Source organism: Stegodyphus dumicola, chromosome 7 (assembly GCF_044657685.1).
Source record: "Stegodyphus dumicola isolate Sdum_Otavi_A_Nest chromosome 7, ASM4465768v1".
Taxonomy (NCBI): domain Eukaryota; kingdom Metazoa; phylum Arthropoda; class Arachnida; order Araneae; family Eresidae; genus Stegodyphus; species Stegodyphus dumicola.
Window position 1 is genome coordinate 81648771 of NC_140774.1, and position 18552 is coordinate 81667322.

At 32.5% G+C, this 18552-nt stretch overlaps 1 protein-coding gene across 2 annotated transcripts in view; it reads right to left on the bottom strand.

Moving 5' to 3' along the window:
• rols (zinc-RING finger and ankyrin repeat domain-containing protein rolling pebbles) overlaps positions 1 to 18552 on the bottom strand; it is a 227301-nt gene that overhangs the window by 89419 nt on the left and 119330 nt on the right. Inside the window, exon 3 of one of the 2 annotated variants that reach the window (XM_085820521.1) lies at positions 17895 to 18002. The exons of the other annotated variant lie outside the window; for it this stretch is intronic. Within the exon in view, the coding sequence (XP_085676647.1) occupies positions 17895 to 17925 (31 nt within the window). The 5' untranslated portion in view covers positions 17926 to 18002. The remainder of the gene's footprint in view (positions 1 to 17894; positions 18003 to 18552) is intronic. 2 annotated transcript variants of the gene reach the window in all.

Below are 18552 nucleotides of genomic sequence, written 5' to 3' on the forward strand. Positions count from 1 at the left end.
TGTAAATCAATAATTTTTGTTATAAGTATTAAATTCTCTATTTCTCCAACATATTTTAGTCTCTTAGTTCATCTTGAATGATATCTTTTCCCTCTTCCATTCAAAATTTTAAAGCTCATTTTGACAAAATGAACATTAAATCACCCTTCTCTTTGGTATTTTATAATTCTCATCCTCTTATTTGAACTTTAGTGAACTTTTTTTAGATTTATTATGAAAAAGGTCACTGATCCAAGAAAGATCATTAAAAATTTTCTTGATCTACTTCTGAAAGGTTTGTTGTTAAATCTCGCATTCTGTTGAACAAATAATACCCCAGAGATAAACAATACACCCAGAGGCTGTATACCGTTATAATTTGCTGCCAAATCAGCAAATACTTACTTATAGTTACAAAAAATATATAAGTTGTTTATTTTCTTCGATGCTCAGAGTTAATCCAGATGTCGTCAAACAGAATTCATATTGAAATATATCATCAATATACTCTCGGACATATTACAAACCGGTTAATAGTAAGAATGGCAGGCTGATTAATAAGAATATGACCTGTTCTAAACGACGCTTTGGGATTACTCACGGGAGGTGCGACATGTGAGCACTCTGAACTTCAGTTATTATCTCTATAAAAGTCAAATAAGACGCATAATGATAGGTTACAGCTCCCTTATAATATGGGTCAAAGCAAGACGTATTTTAATGACAGCACTATTTTGTCATTTCCACTCAACAATGCCTTAAAGGCTTTCTTTCTTTCCCCCCCTTCAACAAACTAACCCGAAATGGTCTTTGATGACTCACTCATGATGATTTGAAACCAATGGGGGGGGGAAGAAAAAAAATGAACAGTAAAAATTGCTGTTGAGAATGTAAAAACATAGGCAAGTCCTGTTAAAAAGTCATTGGCAGACGAATTGTTGTAATTTAAAGCAATTTCTACAAGCTTACTCCAGCTTCCCTTCTGCTAATTTTCAGCAATTAGCAATGTTGTAAATATTTTTGAAAATACTATAGGATGTACATAACGGGAGAAAAAAGGGGGGAGTGTTCTATATCTCCCGTTCTATCGGGCCGATTGACGAAATTCAAATTGCGGTTTTCATGTCTCGAAAGCGCGACTTAGGATATGTATTAGATTTATATATAGCATTGTTTTAATACAGATATTTTGACATAAAATCGGACTTTTCTGAAATGGCATGTCAATTTTTTTTCCATATTTCGATTCTATGACTCAAATTATGGCAAAATGCCAACTTTTGAAAAAACGCACGAGTCCTCAATGTTAATTGAATTTAATATATATTTATTAATATCCCTTTTTTTAGTAAACATACTTGATTCCTTCTTCGAAAATTCGAAATTTAGGCTTAATCCAAATATAATTCGCCCATTTTTTTATTATTTATTTTAAAAATTTGTATTTAAAAATATTTTTTAGAAATTTTTCGAAAACTTTTTTATTGCAAATCTGCAAAAAATTAGAGTTTTTTATTCAAAATTTCCTAAGATATACGTGAATTTACAATTTGGAGCGTTTTGAAATTTTACGTGTTTAAATATAAGCGACAATAAAACGAAATTGTGGTTTACGCACTTTGTTAAAATTATTTGAAAAAATGAACGCTGGACCTTTTTCCCTCTCGCGCATCAATGAAAAATAAGGAAAGTAAGTAGGTTACTATAAATTAAAAATTCCGCCAAGTGAATTATTCTTGGCGCAAACTGAAGAAAATCCGCCAGGATAAATTTTTTAATTTCTCACCAAAAATTACAAAATTTAATATCTACGCGTAATTTGAGTCGTAGAATCGAAATATGGAAAAAAAATTATATGTTATTTCAGAAAAAGTCCGATTTTTTTGTCAAAATACCTATATTAGAATAATGCTATATATAAATCTAATATATACCCTAAGTTGCGTTTTCGAGACATTGACGCAATTTGAATTTCGTCAATCGGCCCACTAAAACGGGAGATATAGAACTGTCTTTTCCCCCCTCCCTGCAGTGTACTTAAAAGTAAAATTTAAGTAAATATTTTGCAAAATAAAAGGAATGACAAATCGTTTTTACTGCAGTAGATTCTCTATTAACTGACATCATCAATGAAGCCGGGCTTCAGAATGGATAAATAAAGGCAGATGAATCCGGAAAAAAACGCACACACACAAAGAAAACATGATTTACAGGTTGTACCTTATAGACTCAAAAATTATATATATATATATGTAGTGTATAAATAACTTAGTAAACATTTTATTTATTTAGTTAAAAATCAGTTAATTTCATTTCTGTCATTATTTCATCTCTCATTTTAAAGGTCATACCACTTTTATATAAAAGTAATGCCAATAGCCGATGATTTGTTTTGCAGTTCAATAAATATACTCCGTAAATGAATCACAACTAACACACATTTCTTCGTTCTTCATTGCACATCTTTTTTAGAGTACCTTTTCCTATTTCATTTGAATTTATTTGGATAAAGTTGTACAGGGATCTTCGGTTTCTTTGCCGCCCATAGTCTGAGAATATTTTCTGATGCCGCTCATGATCGTATGGTGGTTAGGGAAACCTACTGCGATATCAAAGGGCTCGGGTCCGAATCCCGGAGAAGGCACGGTTGTTTGTAAATGTGTAGTGTCTGTGCGGTATGAGGGCACTTTAAAAATGCGGCGAGTCAAAACTCCTCTCGACAGGTTAATGGTAGGAGAAGGGTGGGAAACCCTCCAGTTAATTTGAAGTGGCAAATTACCTAAGATATATTTAGAAATAGATGTCTTTCAAAATAATATGGAAGAAAACACAGCTTAAATTTAGCTGCGTTTTCCTTTATGTGCATCATCAATGTCTCTAGAGGTTTCAAGTGGTTACTTTTCAGAATACACGTTTAAAGGTACATCACGTGTTAACCTCAGAACAGCTTTATTAACATGATTCTGGTGATAGCTACATTTCTTATTCTTCTAAGATAAACGTCAGATTAAATGTACAGAAAATTTATCTAGAATATTTATTAAATCTAGAAACCGCACTGTCAAGGTTGATATTCTCTAAGACCAATCCCAACAACCGAAGGGGAATTTAAAAAGAAAAAGGAAAAAGAAAAAGAAAAAAGTGAGATATTTCCAAAAAATTGTGACGTATCAGCGTGATGTTCCATCCTGTAAAGATCAATCAGTCAAGAGATAACGAAATTCTAAGAAATATTCAAGAATAAAAAAGTAAATCTCGGGGAGAGGATAATCCTACACATAGCATTTTACTCCAGTCATACCAAGCCACACATTTACTGCTGACAAGTATATTTTCCAATTATCAAAGTCAATTCACCTTTGATCTGACCAAATGCGACAGTTACGTGGATTAACATTTTCATGTGCGTAAAATGGAAAGGAGCAAGAAAACTACAAATATAGGAGTATTTCCATGGAAATGTGCAATAGTTTTGGTAGTATAAAAATTATATACATTTTCCATTTTTCATCAAACCAGATGATTATTTTAGGCAAATTTTGGACTGTATCTATTCTACTTACGCTGATCTTTTTACGTATACCAGCTAAATGTTTTTATTTCCTCACGCAATAATAATTTTCTTTTATATTTCTTTACCTCGTATTCCTTTCCGAATGTACAATTAATCCTGTTATAAATAAGTATAACCAAAAATAAATTTAAAAATAAATTATATTTCTATTTCAATTTAATGAATGAATATACTTCATTCAGCAGTACCGGAATGTTTGAAAAACTACCCCTACCATAAAGAAGAAGATAAGCAACGTAAATTGTTAAAGTCCAAAAACATTCCAATTAATAATACTTCACCAAAAGAGATAAGCTTGTCGTACATTATCTAGCAGTTTCTCTCAAAGGTGAACATAGAACGCGTGTTCGTACAGGCGCGTGTATCCGGCGTCAGTCTGCAAGAATAACCATAGTTACCAAATGCCGTCAAATCAGTTATTGCATTATTCAAAAAGGGAAAAAAAAAATAAATAAATAAAAAATACGAACGCCGCCTTTTTCATGCACACGAGACGCTCATTTCCTCCTCTTCTCCATAATGTAAATACTAACTTTATCAAATTCATTCACCCTCACAGATCATACACATTATCTTTAACTTCGATTGAGTAATGTCAAAACTATAACTATTTCATTTTTTAAATGGTGTTTCGTTATTTCGTTAACAATAATAAATTGTTCAACAACAAGATAATGCCACTTGTTGTGCTTAGGCTATGTCTAAAAATCAAACATTCAAAATTACTGCTAGCAGTAACTTAATGCGACTTTTTGCTTCACATCACAATGGCCTACATGAAACATAGAATGAAACATGAATGTCTAGCAGACTTTTAGGTGTGGGGGAGTCCCCTTTTCTTTTAAATTTTATTTCGGAATGCCCAACGCTTATACGAGGGTAAGTTGAAAAATAAGTTTCCCCTGTCGACTGTGGTCAGAGTTGTGTATGAAAGTCAAAAAATAGAATGAGACATTAAAGATATGACATACCTTTATTTTTCCACATAGGTACCAAGTACATTGAGACATTTGTCATATCACTTGATAAGCTTCAAAAAGCCCTCCAGGAAAAAATCAGGGCTTTGAATATGGAAGAAGCGTTGAACGGCTTGTTTCACTTCAGTATTGCTTCCAAAGCGCCTTCCCCCGAGATTTTTCTTCAAAGCCGGAAACAGATGGAAGTCGCTTGGTGCGAGATCAGGACTGTATGGCGGATGGTGTAGGCGCTCCCAACCAAGAGTTGCAATATGGTTTTGCGTTGCCGTCGCCAAATGTGGTCTGGCATTGTCATTTAACAGCAGAACGCCAGATGTGAGAAGGCCAGGCCGCTTTTTTCGAATCGCTTCTTTCAATTTCGACAGGGTGTCACAGTAGCGCGTAGCATTGATGGTTCCAACCTCCAAAAAGTCCAGCAACAAAACTCCTTGGGCGTCTCAGAAAACTGTGAGGAGCACTTTACCTGCAGAGGGAGTTGTCTTGAACTTCTTTCGGACAGGTGATGACGGATGTTTCCACTCCATAGATGCGGCCTTCGATTCTGGCGTGAAATGGTGGACCCACGTTTCGCCCCCCGTCACAATCCGAAACAGAAAGTCATTGCCATCTTCATGGTAACGCACGAGATGTTCCAGGCTGACCTCCATGCGTTGTTCCTTGTGTGTCGAGGTCAAATGTCGGAGTACCCATCGTGCTGACACTTTTCTGTATCGAAGAATGTCGTGGATGATGTTTTGAGCTCGCTCATGTGAGATTCCAAGTTCTTCCGCTACTTCATCGATGGTGATATGCCGGTTCGCTCTAATCATGTCATCCACCTTCCTGACATTTGCATCTGTAGTGGCCGTGCGCGTCCGTCCAGCTCTCGGTATGTCCTCCACTTGCTGACGTCCATCACTGAATGTGCAACACCATCTCCGCACCATTTGCTTCGACATCACACCTGGTCCATAGACTTCCACGAGACGGTTATTAATTTCTGTTCCTGATACTCCACGCGCCCATTCATAGCGGATAACCGCTCTCACTTCCTCCTTTGACCACGAATTCAAAACGCACCTTCTCTCCATACCTACCGGGGCTCAAATGAGAGGCTGGTCTCCGCTTTGCGCAGGCACTGCAACAGCGCCATCTTCTTGATTTGAAACGACCTCTACCCAATGGTGTATCGGTGACTTGCGCGTTTTCCTGCTGTGTCGCCTTTCGCCCATAGCCGTTCAACGCTTCTTCCATATGCAAAGCGTGAATTTTTCTTGGAGGACTTTTTGAAGCTTATCAAGCGATATGACAAATGTCTCAACGTACTCGTACGAGAATAATAAAATAAAGGTATGTCATATCTTTAATGTCTCATTCTATTTTTTGACTTTCATACACAACTCTGACCACAGTCGACAGGGAAAACTTATTTTTCAACTTACCCTCGTAGCTTGACACATTATTGTTTTTCAAAACAGGGTAAGGGACTGAGTCAACCAAGCAAAAATTGCAGTGGCTTTTAGGCAAATGTTTCTACTGAGATGTACGCAAATCAGAATTTAACTGAAATGAATTATTAAGCATATTAGGGTGCCTATTTATGAATAAAGATGACTTTGTAAAAGGCTTTCTAAGGAAAGCTACCTGCATTTACATCACACACAAGGAAAATCACGGGAACTTCATGGTTTTAGATACTTGCAATTAATTTACATATGATCTCTGAATTTAAATGATATTGTAAATTAGTTCGCAGCAATAATACATTTTTAATTTACACAATTAAATTTCATAATTTAAAATTTCAAAATTTAAATTTAAATTAGCTTTATTAAGAATAGAGAAAATTTCTTAAATTCAAATATATGCATATATATGTGTGCGTAAGATAAAAAATATGTAAATTAGCTTTATAATTTATTCTAGTAATGGCCTCTTAATTCCTCAATTTTAATTTGGTTATTTCCTATCAGTATTCTAGTCTAAAAAGAGTAATAACTTTTTCTGGCTCGCGTCATTTCTAGATTAATCCATGTCGCATGACTTGCGTAACGCTAATGAAGTTACTAATTCGGAACTTGAACTCAAAATTTTCTCTCAATAAGTTGTCATATTGTTATCCAATATGAAAGCTTATTGAGAGAAAATTTTAACTTTGACTGTGCACTTTTGCTTCTAGTTCTCTCGTCATTAAGACAATGCTTTTCTTCCTATGGCAATAGTATCAAAAATGTAAATGTTCTTGAATAGGCACAATTACAGTATCAAGTAAATTGTGGCCGCAAATGTCAATTGAAATACAGGTGAATATTTAATTTTCCTTGGTTGCCAAATTTGCTTTTCAATATGGATCAACATTCTAAGCCATGAATATCGCAAAGTCCTTTTTATTACAAATATATGCACACACGCATATTATATATCTATCTATAATAACTTATAAGAAAACTTTCCATATACCATCTCCAAGGAACACAAATTCAATTTAAAACTATGAATGAGAAAAAAACATTTTTAGTCAGAATATCAATTAGTATTTTAAATAGTAATTTCAATCTCCTTGTTTAAAAATATCTGCTAAAAAAAAATCTTCAATCGCAAAAATACCAAAACCAAAAGTAAATTTTAAATATTGAAAAAGTAGCTATTATCATTGATCGCAGATTAATCGACTATCTGATATATATATATATATATATTTATTCCAATTTATTAATTAATATACAGATACATCTTTGAGTTATCGAGATAAATACGTACGTACATACACAAAATCCACTTTGAATTCATTGTACAATCCGTTTCGAAAAAAAATCTGCAGGCAGAATCGTGTAGGCAGAATCCGTTATTCTGCCTGCACGTTCAGACGTTACGCAAAAGAAACAGTCCAAATGGATTCGGAATGGTCAAAATGGATACTTCGTTGAAAAATAATATCCGAAAATTTTCGCGATTACAGTACTTCTTTTACAAGGAAATTAAAAAAAAATCTTAAAATAACATGAGCATCTTTAAATACTCACACTGTACTGTACAGATGAATAATTTGTTACTTTTTCATGAATCGAATTATTCGGAGATCATTTATTATAGCGGTTATTCATGAAATTTGTGTCTCTACACTCTTGGAATCCCTAGTAAAGAGTTAGTCTCTCTTAAATTTATTGACAAACAAATTTTCATTTGAATCGAAATAAGGGAATGAAAAGTTGGACAATCTTTCATGAAAATCAGATAATGCATTAAAATAAGAGCTAATATGCTAGGGCAAGATAAACATAGCCACATACACCTATCGGGAAGGACACTCAACGCTGCTGATAATTGTTAGATGTTATATGTACAACATATTAATAATGCCAATGTGCCGTCCAATATATACATTATTTTTATGGAGAGATTTCATATGATCTGAAAAGTATTCCAAAGTCTGCAGCAGGGAAAATGGTTTGAGAAATATTGATCTCAAATATTAGTTTCCTCTCCCCGATATTTATTCATATCAATTCCTTTCATTGGATTCGCAGTTAAAATTTCTAAGCGATAGGTGGTAAACACAAGCGACAAGGCGATTTTTTATTGTTATTAAGCCTTATTAAATTAAGCCTTATTTTTACTTCCTTGTACGAAGTAAAAAGGAAGTATTGTATATAATCGCGAAAAGTTTCAGGCAGCATATTTCAACGAAAATATCCATTTTGACCGCTATCGAATGCAATTTAACGATGGTTTTGCGTGATATCTGTACGTAAGGACAGAATAAAAGACTCGTTTCCTCCAAAAAAATGATAAAACTGCTTTAAAATTAATTCTAAAGAGAATTTTTCGTGGCGTCTGTACGAACGTATGTACGTACGTACGTAGATAACTCAAAAACGAGTAGCCTCAGAACGTTGAAATTTTGTATATAGGACTGCTATAACATGTAGATGTGCACCTCGTACTTTGGTTGCAATCGGCCGCACCAAACGTATATAAATACTATATTTATATATATATATCCACTCTGTTACTCGGCACAGTGATCTCAGTTTCTTTACTCTTATATGTTTGTAAATTGTACATTTTTTGCTTTAAAAATGATTGACTTATGTTGTTCTTATCTTTCGGTTAAGGTTTTTATGCCTTTTGTAATTCTGGAAGCAATATTTGTACAATTAATCAACAATTTAAAAGCTGTTAAGTGCGGTTAAGTTTTAAACAACATGGCGGACATATTTGTTTACATTTGAAAGAGCAGAATTGTAGATTTGTTGCCAATCTAGAGAAACTAAGCTTCGCAACAACAAAAATAACGCCTTCATTTATTATTGCGAATTAAATCATGCTTAATACTTTCTGAAATTTTTTCCAGGAAATAAGTGTTTAAGATTTACTTCGTAATTTTTAATACAGATATTTTGAGTTTTTATGTATTTTTGCCTTGTCGCGAAGTGAGAACTGAATTAATTAAATGAGAAATACTAAATGGTCTGTGACAAACTGTTTCTTTTCTGTTCTGTTTGCTTAATTTCTTACATACATCGTTCTAGCTTTATTATAGTATTTGAATAGAAAATGTGGCAACGATAAGATAATTCTTCAAATGATATAAATTTTGTGCATTCAGAGTGTCGTTATAGTAAACAAATATAGTGAATTTTAAAGAGTGCGTTTATTCTATTGTGGTTTATGCGCTGTCGACGAAGTAGATTTAATTCAATCCAATCAAGTTAAATGAAATTCAAGGAAAAAGTGCGTATAATTTAATATTCCGTACAAGGAAGTCATGTGGTGTACACATCAGATTTTTTATTGTTATTAAGTGGCGCATTCCAACTAATACATAAAACTTAGAAACAATAAGCATATAAAATCCTTCATATTTAACAAATATGTAATTTTTATGCTTATTAGAATATAATATAATTGCTATTGCATTAAAAATAGAAAAATAAATAAAACATTTTTATCGATTTCGTTGCGCTTATGTGACATCTAAACTCATCTTCATTAACCCTTTTACAGATACAGAATTTCGAATAGAAATAATTCAGTTATTTAAGCAATCTTTGAAAGCTCAGTAGATTATGTTTAGCTGGCTTAATTCTTTACACTCGCTTTGCATCTATCTTAATTTTTTATGGTGACAAATTATCAGACTAATATCAGAAAATATTTTATATTTCAGTTTCATATTTTGTATACGTAGCGTTAATTAATGTTTAAGATTTTAGACAAAAAGGGGCGTTTACATAATCATAACAATATGAAAAATACTGTCTGCTAGGTAGGTCCGATCCCCCTTTTCTGAAATTCAATTCAAATGAAGCTCCAGTCTTTTTACGTGATATCCATATTCAACAGCAAGCACGTGCCGATGTTTTCTCACCTGGGTGCAGAATTTCGAAGGTGAGGCGAAGAAATTGTCTGCCCACGCAATATGTCAGTCCAACAAATTAAAAATATAGAAACGTCTCAAGAAGAATATAACTAAGCAGAAAGGTACTAGGAGACAGTTAAAGCTATGAAACTTCCTTTTTCCTTTTATGAATGCAACATTATTTCTAGAGCAGAGAGACTATTCAATTTTTTACTGTTGTGGATAACGCATCAAAAAATAATAGCACAACTTACTGGCAGCAACCCTGAATTGAAAGCAGCCCATTAAATATGAAAATTGCATGATGATCGTTATTTTATTTTCCCGAAATATAAATTGAAAGTTTGCATTACGTACGAGGTCAATTCTGCGTGCAGCTTCAATAAAATTTTCCTCTGATATTCATCAAAACATGCTGGAAATTATTTCAGTGTTAAAGACAACAATACACACATTCAAGGAAGACGTTTCTTTCATATGAGCCTAACCACAGATATTTATCATACAGCTATACCATAGAGAGACGTACTAGCTAACAATGTTTATTCTTATGGTCATATACGGGTGTATGCATAAACACAAGACTACCAGGTAGATGATTTCACTCCGTCTATAACTTGGTCAAGAGATTAGCAACAACAAAAGCAAAAACAAAATTTTCTATACGAAAAATTTGTGGCGGAATGCCCCAACGCTTAAGCGTACAAAGTCTGATACACTGTATAGTTCTGATATTAGGTTATACTATATATTTTTCAAGGATGAATTATAACTGATACTCAGCCAAAGTATTTTCCGAATAAACAGATTCTAAGCTAGTATTCTACTTTTTCCTTATACTATAATATACTATAATGCTCATTATAAAATATTTATACTTACTTACTCTTCAAAAGGAATATGTCTCCAAATCGAATGCTCAGGTATTATACCATTATCCTACGATTCAGAAGTTCCTGAATCGTGTTGACACATCAGCTTATATAAAATTCTTCCGTGCAGTAAACACAGTATGTCCCTCACATTTAAATTCACAGTTTCAGAACCTATTTCCGTATTTCTTGATAACGGGCATGTTTTCTACAGTTATTCACTAATTAAAAGTTAATCTTACCTGAAAACAAAAACTGTGACGGTCCAATTTTAGCAAAAAAAAAAAAGGCGGGAAAAGGAAGAGGTGTCATTAAATTTAACATAAACATTTATCGATACACTGACTTGATATTAAATTGCATAAACTCATTATTACATTAAACTCAGAGCAAAAACTTACAACCTAACCTATTATTTCTTTCATAAAGTCCTTATTTCATCGTTCATTTCTTAAATGGAAAAAAGATGCAGGCAAGAATTAACACTATGCTACCAAGCTTTTTTTATTTAAGAAAAAAAGAGAGAGAGAAAAGAAAAAGAAATAATTTCCATATGTGTAATTACATAACTAATTATTATTTTTTTAATTTATTTGAATTAGTCAGGGAAAAAATAAATCGGGATGGATAACCGTAAAAATTCTTTTAACTTTCTCAAAAAGTTTGTATTGCAGACTAAAATTTTAAGCTGGTGTGAAAATTATAATGATGTTTAATAAATAAAGACAAAAAATATTGTAATGATACACTATCGTAATGAAAAACTAAAATAAAATGCACATCAGCATTAATATCCAAAACACTTTTCATTAGTGGCAAAAACTGAGACGTTTTGAAAAGACAAAATAGACATTACGAAGTATCTAGCAATACTTGGCACCTTTCTGGAGGCCAGCCTCGAATTGATCGTTAGTGGCAAAAACTGAGACGTTTTGAAAAGACAAAATAGACATTACGAAGCATCTAGCAATACTTGGCACCTTTCTGGAGGCCAGCCTCGAATTGATCGTAATCAAAATGACCCAACCCAGGCATTCATTTTCATTGCGGGCCACGACTGCGACACAACAAACACATCATTATTAATCCACGTTTGCCAAGTTTCTTTCTTCCCCACCGTTGTATGACATGTGGAAGGTCGTTACTCAATGCCATCTTCAGCGGCCACGCAGTCTGCAGTCAAAAAGCGTACCTCCAACGGGATCTTTTTTCATACTTTTCAGAAAACATTGAGTAGGCGTCTAAAAGGAAGTCAGCAATCTTTCGCATCCGTACCTAAATACGTGGTCAAGTTACCTTGTAGCACGTTATTTTGGTGCTTTAATATATTTTATTAATATGGTGTATGGCCTGCCATCTCTATGAGTGGGGCATCACAAGAATGGCCCGGTAATCTAGATTGTACAAAGGCCATGTTTTGGTCAAATTTATTGCCATTATTGAAAAACCTTGTGTATGTAAGGTCTCTACAGTATAATGCTTAGGAATCCATGATTATCTTCAGATGGCCCGAGACGTAAGCTTTGTTAGTTAATCTAATTTTTTCCAGATGCATCTAAATGTCCTAACGCGTACTATTGAAGTTTGCGTTTCCTAGCTGAGAATCATTGTTCTACAGGCTTCACCCAACTTCCGCACTGAACCCCAAGACCTTTTTATAAGGAATTTTCATTGAATGTAACATAGGAATTTAAAAGCAAATACCGTTACTAAAAATATCGTTTCACCAAGCTATTTGATCAAAATGGACCAATGATTTGACTTATCGATGAAATTACCCGCAATCACAGTTTAAATAATTTAAGAAAGATTTTTGTTTCAAATACAGCGCATTATTTCATTTGCATAACAAATAATCTTAAGTAGGAATGTTGCAGTTTCTTTATGCTTTATAAGTTGAAGCATTCAGTTTTTCAGTCTATAAAAATTTTGGTCGATCATAATTATAATGGACATCTGAACATTTCGGCTATGGCACAAACTATTTTCATTTCAATACACTAATGGGAATGTAAAGGTATATACTACTAATAAAACATATCGTTTCATCAAACAACTTCACCGAGTCAAAAGTATTATGGAGGCCGCTATTGGCCAAGTGGGTGAGATTTCTAAGCACTGGTGACTCAATAGCTATAACACCGAGAGGATAAAATGCAGATTCCTGTTCGAATTCTGATGAACATGGTAACTGCATCGTCGTTTTTCTCGTGTATAACATGAATATGAGACAGTTTCTCTTAGAATGATCTTCAAGGAAGGCATTCATCTCGTCAGGCTGATAACCCTTAGCAGGCTGAACCATAATCTACTAAAAAAAAACTCACAGCATATGTTATTACCAAAATGCTAGTTGATTCACCAACAACATTTTGGTATTACGGTCACCTGTTCGACCACAGATTATCTCTCCGTTTACTAGTCTTTATTAAATGGTTCTAAATATTTTGAGAGTGCCAGGGAAGGTCGACCTCTGCTAATCCTCTCTGTCATTCTTACACAACACTAAGACTTCAGTCAAAATATCAGATAAATAAAGCAAAAGATATGAAGCTGCAAGAACGCGCTATCATTAACTGATTAAGTGAAATGTGTTAAGCCTGTCATAGAAACATTTTCGCTTCTGTTTTTCAGCTATGAAGAAAAGTAATTTATAAACAGTTTCATATCCTATTTACTATTCGATAATTACATCAGTCCGGATCATCAACAACTGTGAGAAGACAGTTTTCAGTTTCAATGGTGTAATAAAAACACCTTGCATTCTAGAGATTATTGGAGATTACCGAGGGTCAAATTGAGAATCATGCTCTCTATGACAGTGAGAGAAGAAAACTCCCAGCTTTCTACTTTGAAAAACATCGCGGTTAGCGGAGGCATATACATACAATCACAAATATTACGGTGCTCAAGATAAGCGAAATAAACATAGGGATAATGAGAATGATAAGACAAGGTTCCAATGCTCGATTTATTTGTTCTGCTCTGCACTTCATCTAACGAAGGGGGGAAAAGGCCGAGAGGTTTTAGTCTCGTCTTTCACTGTAGAATAAATAATAAATGCGTAAACATTATTCGTTATTCGGGTCGGAGTTCCTTAGTTTATCAACAGTCATCCGTGTATCCTACGAGAGCATTTTCAGTTTATTTCTATTCGAATATCAAATCTTATCAGGTTTTGTTTCTTCTTAATTAAAAATAACCGTTTTACCTACTAAGCTGTCTATAAGATATATGCATGCCACAAAAGTACGAAATAAATATTTCAGTTAAAAGATGAAAATATATTCACAGTAGTATAAATCTACTGTGAATATATTTTCGAATCTGAAGCAATGCAAAAAAGTAATTTTTCAAGGGAATAAATGTAAGGAATTAAGACATCTCTCATCTGTTCTTAATAATTCATAATGGTTATACTGGTCAACACATCTAGCTGCATATTCAAATGGATGGTATTCACTTTCTGGTAAGGGCTTTATAAAATTTTCAATAATCTTCTTTTCCAATTAACTTCACAGGGATACAGACAAAGAGAAAGAAAACCTCCAATTTAGAACTGGACCCAGGTTTAACTACCAAAATTCAGTGACTTACCCGCCAGGCACTGGTGGGCCACAAAGGTGTCAAAGGGTTAAATTGGCGATCAGTCCATTAAAACTTCAACTATCGCATGTTTTTTTTTTTAACTAATGAACGCTTTTATTGAGCGTCAATAATTTTTAATTTTTTTTTACTAATATTTTTTTTAACTTTCAATTTATTTTATTTTTTAAAATAAAAGGTTAGGATTTGATAAACTTGATGATGGACAAATGGTTGAAGGTTCCAGTTTTTGCGAAATTTGTGGGATTCCAAAGTCCCATCACTAATAATAATAATAATAAGAAGAAGAAGAACAAGAAGAATTCTAATAATAAGAGAATTCATTTCAAATATTTAAAATATATATACTAGCTCTTTAGAAAGAAAAAAAAATGACAGTTGAAGCTATTTAGAAGAATTGAAAAGGTTTTGATGAATAATTTAAAATTATGATTTGTTTTCATTATGACTTAAAAATAATTTAAAATTATGATTGTTAGTTACATATGTGTATAATGTGACACCGTCTACAAAGGGTAGAGTACGAACTGCGCCAAATTTGATCGAAAATCCCCGTCCCCCTCTTTTCTAATCCACGAACTGCGCGACGTTTCCTGTCCCCCATTTCTTTCCAAGAAGATTGGGTGCTACAAAAAGTCATTTATCGCCATTAATGGGACATTCTATTGAGACTGCAAGCCTTTATTTTCGTTTATCAATATTGTAAAAATTGTGCATGTAAAACAAATATTAATTTAAAGTCTGGAGTGTGCTAAAAAATAAATTTCTTTTACACTCATTTAAAGTTTTAATGATGCTTAAAGGAATGATGAGCCAGATCTTTTTTATTCTCTGTAAGAATTAAAAACTTTCCAAGTTGTGGATTTTAGTCATAAACTCCCTTATATTCATATCCTGGGGTTTTCAGTTCCCTTTTAATCCATTCCTTTTTCACATATTGTTGCACTGTACTCAAGTTTTCATGTATGTAGAATTTATATACTTTGTATTGTATTTATGCCAATTTATATTTAAATGATAATTTTTATAAATTCTTGCATCACAACTCTATTTAACAGAAGATGTTTCTAACACCTTGGCAAAGCTTAATCTTCAGCATGTAGCTTATTTTCCAACCTAATTTCAGGCTGAATTATTTGTAAAATTAATTACTTGAAATTATTTGTTAACAAAGATGGTCGCTAAATCACGCTAATAATATTTCTAACTGTTGTAATTTATAATGCAAAGAGTTCATGTGATTTATAATATATTTCATTTATAATTTTCTCAGCAGTATTGAAATTAATAGCAGATACTGATGATATACATTTAGATTACAATGATTTAGATTGCCATTGCCTTCTTCACTCATGCTTTTATGCTACATTCCTAATATTTCATAATGGCATACAGGTAAGTTTAACTCATTCACCAAACATGTAAATCTCTAATTCAGCACACTTTTGTTCTTACGTGTGCTGTATCTTCTATTTTCTTTAATATATTGTTCAGCCTAATTTTAAAAGGTCTTGTGGAAAAGTCACTAAACATTGGTAGTTCGACCCGAATTTTTAGTCCCAGTGATCCCCCAGCTCTTTTTTTTTTTTTTTTTTTTTTTTTTTTTTTGTACTTATTTACTGTATAAAAATGTAGCGTAAAAATTTTGAGTTCATGAAGTAAAAATACTTTTTTAATTTATTCTTTAAAAATATTGCATAAATTTTTACCTTTACCTTAGCATATCTTTTTTACATATCCCTCTAATAAGAAAAAATAAGGAAAGAAATTAACTCAGTCTCGGTGCAAATTATATGTAACATTTTTCCAAAAGCATAGAGTTTATATGGATATCAATAAATTAAGGATTATTTCTCCATCTAATTTTCTTAACATGTTTATTCCAGAATTTTCTTTTCACACTGTAGCGCTTAACTTTATGAGTTTTCTATAATCATTCAATTTCTCTAGCCATAGCAACTTTTCATACCTTCTGACAAGTAGTTATATTTTTAACCACTGTATTTTAATTCCTGTTGACTATCAGTACATTATTCACTTGTTTCACAAGTGCAACTTTTATTTTATACGCAAATCTACGTAAAATAGCATTAAAACTTCAGTTATGCGGAGCTCCTGATTGATTGCTTGTTTTAGATTGAATGAAATTAAGCTTAATGTTACTGTTAATTAGCTTGTTATTCATTTAATTGTATGTTTCTAACTAATTAAATGTTCAGATATTTCCAAGTATATTACACAAACTTTTGCATCCTAATTTTTAGTTTTTGGTTAAAAAAATAAGCTTTTATTTATTGAGAGGCCTGATTCATTATATTAATTTGCAGTACTGTTTATCTAATTCTTTTCTTCTAGATAAATTTTAGAAAACTTATTAGCATAATAATTTAAATTTATTTACAATTTATACGTCAGTAATCCAAACGCATAGTAATGCTGTTATAATAGATTTCATGCTAAGCCTTTTTTTTTTTTTTAAATTTAACTATTAATTTCTGCAAACATTTACATGATTGCTTTAATTAACGAAAAATATTTCTAGCACACTTTAACACACTTTGATATGGAATAATTTCTTGCACGCTAGTGAACTCTATTAAATTTTCCAGTCTAGTTCAGACATCTTGACTATTATTGATGTAATTTATTAAAAATATCATTGGTATGCTTTATAATTATTTATGATATTATTATAATAAATGAAAGATGTTTGTAATGCTAATATGTATGTTTACCAATACCTTTTATTTTCTTTGTTAGCTCTCGCATTTATTACCGTTATTCAAGTAATTAGCCTGCTTGTTAGATATTTTTTACTTGTTCTTGTGATATATAATTCTATTTATTTATTTTTATTTTCCTCTTGGCTACAATTGGCTTCGAAAAGTTCGAAAACCCTGTGGGCAGCAGGGGGGAAGAAATTTTGATTGGCGCAGTTGGACTATAGCTCGACTCGGGGGGATTTTCATTAGCGCAGTTGGAGTACACCCCTACAAAGTTTACACGCTAAAAAAAAAAAAGCCATGACCAAAAACTGGAGGTCAGCTTAGACCTATAACTAAATCACTATAAAGTCCACACTATGCCACCACATGCATATGTGGAAGTAAACAGCATTTATACCTCGTATTTTACTAATATCGTTGTATTTTGCTAGTAGTGTCTAAATTGTTAAGTTATTTAACTACATATTATGGCATTTACGAGTAAAACATATTTTGTTTTTATTCAAACAACGTAAATATGTTTGTTATCATCAATGTAAAATTAACAAGCAAATCATGAAACATCTAGCTCTTTCGAATATCCCGATGACTAAATTTTTGTAAAATCCATTCGGTGTTACTTTCTCTTTGCGTTTTCTAAGTTAGCTTTTCATTAATTTTATTTTTTATTTATTTCGAAGCTTCAGAAGTGTAACTTTGCATCTTCCAATTGTGACTAATAGACTTAAGTTTATGTATGCAACTTGAGTTCACAAACTGAAATATCGATTTTTGTACACGTACACACACACACACAAACACAAAGAAAAAAAAAATTACCATTGTACCAATGTTGGTACTCAGAAGTCATCACTTATCACATCTGTACAATCACAAATGGTACAAAATTCATGGTGAACGCTCCATGTGGAAAAATTAATACCAATTCTAAAAATAAATACATAAATAAATAAATAACAATAAATATAATATAAAAAAGTACTGTATATAAGACACATAAAACATTTCAAGAATTTAGAATACTTATAGCAAAATGACGAAAATTGTATGAGGAATATACAGTAGCGAACAATGAATACCTAAATACCTAATATCTAAATTAGCGGACAAATACCTAAATTTTAAATTTCAGATACTTGGACTACAAACCATCGTAACTGTAATGAATAATGCTGGTAAAAATTATAATCTTATCTTCGGCATCTTAACAGTTATGCGAACTGAACAAATAAACTATTAAAAGCTGAATCTTAGCGACATCTACATGACTAAGATGAATCAATTTTCGACAGCTAGAAACATCTGATTCCGCATCCAGTGAACAATTTTCTGTCTCCATCATGCTCGTATACTCTTGTGAAACCACGGCGTGTTATGTTTTACATGCATAACCTCTGATCATACATAAACTTGTCATTTCATGAATTAGTATTTGGAGTTCAAAGCAAAAATTTGCGAAGGACAAAGTAGAAATAAG